This window comes from Tursiops truncatus, chromosome 5, assembly GCF_011762595.2.
Source record: "Tursiops truncatus isolate mTurTru1 chromosome 5, mTurTru1.mat.Y, whole genome shotgun sequence".
In the NCBI taxonomy this organism is placed as follows: Eukaryota; Metazoa; Chordata; class Mammalia; order Artiodactyla; family Delphinidae; genus Tursiops; species Tursiops truncatus.
Genome location: NC_047038.1, coordinates 18,188,013 through 18,196,421, shown reverse-complemented (window position 1 = coordinate 18,196,421; position 8,409 = coordinate 18,188,013). Strand labels below are relative to the sequence as shown.

General features: G+C 47.5%; 1 protein-coding gene across 3 annotated transcripts; it reads left to right on the top strand.

Annotated features, from left to right (window-relative positions):
* Positions 1-397: 397 nt before the first annotated feature.
* SPRY1 (sprouty RTK signaling antagonist 1) lies at positions 398-7,383 on the top strand. Of its 3 annotated transcripts, XM_033856702.2 has the most exons (3): positions 398-726; positions 1,452-2,322; positions 5,159-7,383. In XM_033856702.2, exon 3 carries the CDS (start codon positions 5,214-5,216, stop codon positions 6,171-6,173), a length of 960 nt encoding a protein of 319 aa, XP_033712593.1. In that variant the 5' UTR covers positions 398-726; positions 1,452-2,322; positions 5,159-5,213; the 3' UTR covers positions 6,174-7,383. The 3 variants fall into 3 exon arrangements, with proteins under 3 accessions (XP_033712593.1, XP_019783456.1, XP_019783455.1); XM_019927897.3 differs by lacking the exons at positions 398-726; positions 1,452-2,322 and adding an exon at positions 2,346-3,362; XM_019927896.3 differs by lacking the exons at positions 398-726; positions 1,452-2,322 and adding an exon at positions 2,346-4,355.
* The last annotated feature ends 1,026 nt before the right edge of the window (positions 7,384-8,409 follow it).

The following is an 8,409-nucleotide window of genomic DNA, read 5'->3' as shown; positions in this document are numbered from 1 at the left end:
TATATCACAAATCAAGATAGAGCAATTATTATAAAATCTACAGCAGGAGATTGCGCCTTAATGACATATTGTTACATACATTTGCAGTAAGGAGTGCCACCTTTTGAACTTTGAGGTTCCACATATTCTGAACTTTGCTTTAAATAGGAACTAATGTTATATTATCATCTTTTTTCTATCAATATACATTCTCTCACTAACTGATCAGAAGTGATGGCTTGATATACAACTTTTTAATCTTCTTTTATTCTTCAAAATTGTTTTCTAATTCAACTTTAAGGATAGAGTCCACCAATCCTTTTACTGAGATTCATGACTAAAGACTGCTGACTAGATTTAAAGGTATTCTTTCATGACAAACAGCATTTGCAGGATTTTTAGAGGCAATCCACATTTTTAGAGGACGTTTTTCACAGGAGGGTACAGGGCAACATTTCCAAGCGAGAACTCATGAACGAAAGAGGAAACGACTGTTGGGGAAATCCAGCTCCAGGTTTTCAGGCAGCCCGTATGATTGACATATGATATCACTGGAGGCGTGTCCTGGAGTGGAGGTGGAGGTGCCCGCGACGAGCTGAAATTCTGCGAAGCCGGAGTGGGACTGCTCTGTAAGGCACTCAGTGGTTTGCAGAGTGATAGCTGCAGACAGAACTCCCTGCCCTGGATAAGGAGCAGCTACAGTCGCTGTAAATGTGCCTGAAAAGCAATTTCCAATCTTTGCGTTAGGTAAGAACTGTTTCCTTCCTTTCTTTCCGCAGACATTTTAGGAAAGGTCAGGTGAGAAATGTTGGCTTTTGCAAGGAACTGGTTATTTCTTTGAACTCGCTTTAGATCTAAGATTACTGGTTGCATTTCAAATTACCAGTAGCATTCCCACTACTAAAACTAATGCTCTTAAAATAAATGCTACCACCAAAAGAAAAAGCAGGGCCCCTTTCCCTCCCCCCCTCCCCCCGTAAGCGAACTACTTAACAAGGTTAAAGTCTGAAACGGTCGGATGTGTGAAAAACTGGGTGGTTTATGCCGAAGAGGGGCTGGCACTCGGGTGTGTGGACCAAATGCGTGTTTGTTTAGGCATTGTTGGCGACCGAATCCCGAGAAGCAATTGTCTAAAACCTGAATTTCCCGTCTCTGTGTATTGATTTCCAATGTGCAGAGGCGTCGCTTGAACGTTGTTTGAACTCCTAGGCATTCCAAGGGGCAAAAGCACTTCGGCAAAAACGTGCAAGACTGCATGTTACTTTGGTTCGCTGCTGACACGCCGACTGTGCGCCCGCCTGTCAATCACTGGGAGAGCAACAGCCAGCACATGGCAGCGGGTGCGGGCGGCTGGCGAGCTGGCGAGCGGCCCGCTCCGCTCCACTCTCCTCCCGGGCGGCGGAGCGCGCTGCGCGGCCAAGTGCCTGGAAAGAAAGGGAAATTAACGTGTTTTTCTCTCTAATCGTCTGTAGCAGGCATTTCGGCCGTGGAAGAGGAGGGTCGGAGGGCTGGGAGTGAGCGCTGCCCGGGAGACGCTGACTGCCAGCACCGGAGTTCCCGGGGACGCCGTGCCCCCACTTGCCCGGCGTGCGGGATCGGGAAAGTGCCTGGACCTCCGCGGGGGGACCTGCGCCCCGCCTCCTCCCCGGAGGAGAACCCCCAAACCTCGCTGCCTTCACCACCACCCCTCAAAAAGCCGGTAAAAAATAAAATAAAAATTCCCCCCCCACCCCCCGCCATCCCGCGGAGAGCGGCGGCTCGGCCTCGCAGGCGTGTGCTCCAGCTTGCCTGAGCGGCTCCGTGACCCGCCCGCGAACGCCGGTTCGAGCCCCGTCCCGGGCGCCGCGGAGCCTCGAACGTCCGTGACGTGGATTTTCACGCGTCAGGAGGCCGCCACTCCCGCCTTTCCCGCGAGGAGCGACTGGAACCCGAGAAGAACTGTGGTCCGAGCACGCACCCTTATCCCCGCCGCTCCCTCGCTTGCTTTCCGGAGAGACCCGGAAAGCCCTCCCGAAGGGAATTGTTTTCTGGCTCTCGGAGGGGGCTGCAGGAGAAGAGCCCCGGAGGTGGATGTTACTGAGCTGCGCGGCGCACGCGAGCTGTGAGAAGTCTACGCCCGGCCGCGCGGAGTCTCCGGAGGATTGTCCCCCGCAGCCGGAAGGGGGCCGCGGGGAGCGCTCCTGCCCGGCGGGGACGGGGGAGGCCGCGGGCCGACCGGCCGCAGCTCGGGCCATGCCTCCCCGTTCTCCTCGCCGCGGTTGATGCGGGGCGTGCACGCAGCCGCCCGCACCGGGACCCGGGCCGGGTTGCACGGCTTGGCCCCCCGCCCCCGCTTCGGCCTAGGTGAGTGTGGGGCGGCCTCTCTCCCGCCGCGGGGGCGGGAGACGCGCGGGCGGGGCGGGCCGGGCGGCAGGTGCGGGCCCGGAGAAGCTGCGCGGGGGCCGGGGCCGCGCGAGGGGAGGAAGGGCAGAGGAGGTAGAGGGGGGCGACCCCCTCCCGCGGCGCGGCCCTCCCGCCGGGGCGCTCGGAGCTCCGGAACCGGGCGGGCGACCTTCCGCCTCCGCACGGGACGGCGAGCGGGGCCCCGCGTCCTCAGTCGCCTGCAGCGGTGGCGCCATGACCCGGGGTGTCCTCTCGGAGGAACCGCCCCCCCCCCCAGGGGAAAGACGCTTTCAGGGAGGCTTTTGAGGGGGTCAGCGGGGCGGGGGGAGCCGCGGAGCTGTTCGGCGGGTTTTCTGTGTCGGAGGCTCCCTGGGACTGGGGCCGGGAACGGCGTGTTTGCGCCCGCGTGTGCCTGAGCAAAGCCCCAAATCGCTGGGGACGCCCTGGCCCGGGTCTGCGTGCGCCCGAGCGAGCTGCCACTGTATTCTTGTAGTGAGAGCGGTGGAGCGGCGAGGGGAGGGGAGAGGGCACTGCCACTTTAAAAGTGGGGAAGTCCGCCCTCCTGAGGTAATGGTAACCTCAGCCTCCTCCCCTCCTCCTGCCCGAGAGAGGGAGCGAGAGCGGGCGAGAGAGCGAGCGAGCAAACTTGTTTTCATTCATAACTTTTTCCTTTTCCTTCCTCGCCGTCAACTCTTTATTTCCCGCTTGTCTCCGCGCGGATTGCAGAGGGCGCAGCTCCACCGCGGTAGCCGGCGATGTGGCGACGCCGCTCTGCAGCCCCTGCCCCTGGCTCGCTGCGCCCCGGCTCTTTAAGAATCCGGCTTCTCCTTTAAAGTGTAGACAGCTATTTATTTATAACCCTCCCTGACGTGGGCTTGCTTTTTGGCGCCCGCGTTCGCTCTGAAGGCTCTCACCGATTTGTGAGCCTCCTTGGTGGCATACGCCAAGAGGTTTTGGAAATCCACGGTGATCCTTAGGATGTGATGGGATTGTCCGAAAAGGTATTCGACTTCGATTCGGGGGTTTCTTGGGGAAGACAGTCCGCCGAGAGCGTGTGAGCGTGTTTGGGGCTAGAGCGATGACTGTCACTGCTGGAAGAGGGGCTTTGCTTCAGATCAGAGGCGGCCGAGTCTCTTCGCTCTTTCCTTTTATCCGGTGGTCTCCGCCACCGGCCAGCGTGAACTTTGCCACAGCTAGCGTTTAAAACTGAGATTCAAGTGCCTGGTGTTTTATCTGCCCTCTTCAAATACACCGTTTTTCCTTTCGTGTGGAATCCGCCTTACTACCTTTAGGTACTCTTTGCTTTAAAAGCATTGGGTTAAAAAGTGCTTTGCGAGGAGGAATGATATTGTGCAGAGTAACGATGGAATCTTTTGAACAGCCCTTAAGGATTCCAGGACTAAACCCAGCAGGTTGCGAATGTGTTTCTCTTTCTGTACAGAGAAGGTAGAAGAAAGTAGAAACTCGAGGATCTGAGTTGGGAGAATGAGGGAGGGGAACGCCAAGAAGTTAACATGTAAGACTTAGTCCGGGGACATTGAGTGAAGTTAAGAGGTGAAATGGACTTCTTTCCGCTTTATTCCTTAAGCTAATGTGTTTTGGCTCAAGGTAGTAGTGGGGAACGGGCATTTTTTTCTCTTCATTCTTGAATTGGATCAAATCTGTAGGCTTTGGGAGGAATTTGTGTGAAAAATGTTTTAGTCTACCATTGACTGAAAACAAACGTTTTTGTGTTTGATTGTTTTATGAAGAAGACATTATAAATTAGAAAGTGTTAACTATTGGTGTGGAAACAAATGCTTATTTTTATCAGGATATTACTGTACTTTATTACAAGAAGCACATGGATTCAGAGTTGGTCGTGCCTTTGAAAATCAGTATCTGTCATGTAAATACAGATTTTTAAATTAGAGGAAATACAGATAATTAAAATGGCCAGGATTTCCCCATACTACTAAAGGCCTAACACTTCTGTGTGAAAGGTATCTCATTAGGTGAGTGAGCCTTTATTTAAACTTAAAAAAAAAAAAAATTCTTTCATGATTTCAAATGTGAATGCTCTTAACGTTCCCTGAACTGTACATTAAGTTTCGTGTGTGTGCGTTAGAGGCTATAAAACACCAAGAACTGTTGTATTTGTCTACATTTGCATGTTGTACATTAATAATGAGCTAGCTTTAAAATTCTGGTTTCTCCTGAAAAATGACCTCTTATTTTGAGATTCCATTTTAGTTTGGAATCTCTTTGATTTTTTTTTAAATGCATGAAGTATACCTTGACTAATTTCCTCACCATTAATCTAATGCTTGTAACAGCAAACAAATAACAGAAGGCAACAGTGCCAAAGCCATTCTTAATTTTTTTTAAAAAGTGGCTATTTTCCTTTATGGAAAACACCCATGAACTGATACTGAGCTCTCTTTAGATGAGAGCTGTTCATTAGTGCTTATGCTCAATATTCCCCATGAGGGCATACTCCATTTTAATTGTTTGTTAGATTCACAAACAGGAAGACATTACTTCTTGATTCTGCTTTTTAAAACTTGAAAAAACTTCTAATTCTTATGGCATGGGGTCTCTTGCTTACATTCTTCTTCTCTGATGTGGTCCTCAGCCTCTCTTAGAATTGGACTCTGGCCAGGACCCCAACATCATTGTAATCCACTGATGAGGGAGATCATTACCAGGTGGTTTAGGCAATTTGTGACTTGACGGGATCTCTCGCATCCCCCCTCCCCCAAATGCTTCTCCTCATTTATTTTTTCCCTGTTTTTTTTCATCTTTGATTTCCTTTTAGGATTTCAGATGCATGCCAGGTTTCCACTGATTGCCGGAATTCAAGATCACTACACATGGATCCCCAAAATCAACATGGCAGTGGCAGTTCAATAGTTGTGATCCAGCAGCCTGCTTTGGATAACCGTCAGAGGTTAGACTATGAGAGAGAGATTCAGCCTGCCGCTATTTTGTCCTTAGACCAGATCAAGGCCATCAGAGGCAGCAATGAGTACACAGAAGGGCCATCAGTGGTGAAAAGACCTGCTCTTCGAACAGCACCAAGACAAGAAAAGCATGAAAGGACTCATGAAATCATACCAATTAATGTGAATAATAACTATGAGCATAGACCTACCAGCCACCTGGGACATGCGGGACTCTCAAATAATACCAGAGGCCCCATATTGAGCAGGTCAACCAGCACTGGAAGTGCAGCCAGTTCTGGGAGCAACAGCAGTGCCTCTTCTGAGCAGGGACTGTTAGGAAGGTCACCGCCAACCAGACCAGTCTCTGGTCACAGGTCTGAAAGGGCAATCCGGACCCAGCCCAAGCAACTGATTGTGGATGACTTAAAGGGTTCCCTGAAAGAGGACCTGACACAGCACAAGTTCATTTGTGAACAGTGTGGGAAGTGCAAGTGCGGAGAATGCACAGCTCCCAGGACCCTGCCATCCTGTTTGGCCTGTAACCGGCAGTGCCTTTGCTCTGCTGAGAGCATGGTGGAATATGGAACCTGCATGTGCTTGGTCAAGGGCATCTTCTACCACTGCTCCAATGACGATGAAGGGGATTCTTACTCGGATAATCCTTGCTCCTGTTCACAGTCACACTGCTGCTCTAGGTACCTGTGTATGGGAGCCATGTCTCTGTTTTTACCTTGCTTACTCTGTTACCCTCCTGCTAAGGGATGCCTGAAGCTGTGCAGGGGGTGTTACGACTGGATCCATCGCCCAGGGTGCAGATGTAAGAACTCCAACACGGTCTATTGTAAGCTGGAGGGCTGCCCCTCCCGGGGTCAGGGTAAACCATCATGATTTTTGGAGGTGGGTTGGGCCTCCTGAACTTCTAGCTTTCAAGCTGTGGCTGTTATGAAAAGATCCTGTTAGATACTGGTTTTATTTTCTTTGCAGTTTTTCCCTGTTTCCCACATTCTCTCCCCCTCTTCCCAAGGTTTGACTCATGGATTTTACTCTAATGGTTGATCTTCAGTAACAGTGAACTGTGAAACTGCACCTGGCTCCCCCTTATGACAAGAGCCTCTGCCATCCGCTCGAGAGGATATTGAGAGCCAGTGGGCTTTTGTGTAGCCTTTTTGTTCTGCAAGCAACTTTCCAAAGTTGTACACGTGAACATACCCACACACACCCAGACTACAGTGATTTAGAGCTGTTTTTGATTGGGTACTCTGGGAGCAGGGAAATTGGTTTTTTAAAGAGGCAACCATTTAATTGCTTAAATAAGCTATGTATTAAATCTGTCTCCAATTAGGGCGCTCTTCATAGCATTGGACCCTTAAGTAGCAAGGGGGATATGTTGCTGTTATAACATTAAAATTCTCCTTTAACCACTGCCTTCTCCTTCTTGCCCCTCAACGTTCTCTCCCCTCAGTTCTGGCATTATCTTATCCTAGAGATGCCAGTTTTGTTTTCTGGGTTTTTTTCCCGTGTAATTTTAGATTCGCTTTACAATATAAATCTTCACATTGGAGATATATGAGTTGTATCTTGTTCATCCTCATTCAAAGCTTTCATATTTGTGAAGGACTCGGCTCCCTTCCGTACCCCCACGCTTTTCACCAAATTACTCTCGTCACTGAGGGCACTTGGATGACTGAAGTTGATATTTATAGCTGATCGATCTATACGTGTCACAGAACTATGCTGCCTAAAGTGATCTTGGCTCCTTAATGGTTTTTGGACCCTTTGGTTAGTTAACAGCTGAGTAGTTCTAATCTTTTCTGTTTTCATTGCCTTAACCACAAATTGTGGTGCTTTTTGTATATTTTATGTATAAATCACAAAGTTGAATTCTGACTATTTTTAAGACAAAAGTCTGTTAAACTTTTTTATTGTAAAGAATATTTATTATGCGAATCTATTATTTTATGATATTTATTGCAAAAACTGTTGAAATGTACTCATGTCTGAATATAACAAAATATCAATACATAACGGAAAATAAGGTGACACCAAGAAAGTACATATGTTAACTACAATGCAGAAAATATATTAATTAATGAACCTGTCTCTTGATTTCTTCATTTATTAGCCTGTACTGTTGTGGTGATTTTTGTCATTTGCTTCGACTCTTTCGTCATGCATACCCATTTTCTTTCTTTCCCTTAACATACCAAATCTAGATGCAAGTGAGCTCAAATTTTGAACTAGATGTTTCCTGGAAAATGCATTAATCAAGATTTTGTAATCCAAATTGTGTTTCAACAAATGCCTGAGTAAATCACTTTACAGAGTGAAAAAACTTTTTTTTTTATAATTAGTGTTAACAATTTCTGCCACTTTTGGTTATTTTGTAAGCAAGGGGTTTTGTGTATGTCATAGTTTCTTGCAATGGGACATATTTGTAAGTTTTAAAAAATGTTTATCTTAACTCTCTTGGATTAGTCAAAAATTCATTTTCATCCACAAAACTTAAAGGACTTAGTTCTGCAGGCATGCTTGGAGTCTCTGGCACTGTCACTTTAATAAAACATTCTAAAAATTGAGAGTGCACCAAGGGAATATTTAACATTATCAAAGAGATGTTTTAAAAACATTCCAGTCCCTACCTTTTCATTTCGTTTCATAAGTCTCTAATGTGACCTGATCAAATAACATTTTGACATGTTTTGTGGAATAAGGAATCTGAGGGCCCTGAAACTTTATATAAAGAAAGTAAATATTTTTAGTTTTTAGTCTGCTGAAGTTACGACATGGTTAGAATCTTTGGGTCTGATAAAATTTTGTGCATGTGACCCCTCAGACTCAGTTTCACGAACTCCTCCCTATGTGTCAAAGCTGAATAATCTGCATTTGAGAATAAGATGTTGACATAATATGAGCCCAGGATTTAGGCTATCAAAGCTCTTACCCAGCGTTTTTGTTTTGGTTGTCTCTTTACATGATTTGGCTACTAGTTTTGGAGTACTTACCCTTTGTAAATAGGCTTTGATTTTGGTTTAATCTGACAAGACATAAGTGGTAGAAACTTGTTTTAATGCTTTTCCATCAAGCCACTAACCTATTAGTTGGCATTGTGACGTTTGATATAATC

Bases quoted from the DNA above. Each gene is read 5' to 3' on its own strand.
- SPRY1 (XM_033856702.2), top strand. From the start codon at position 5,214: ATGGATCCCCAAAATCAACATGGCAGTGGCAGTTCAATAGTTGTGATC.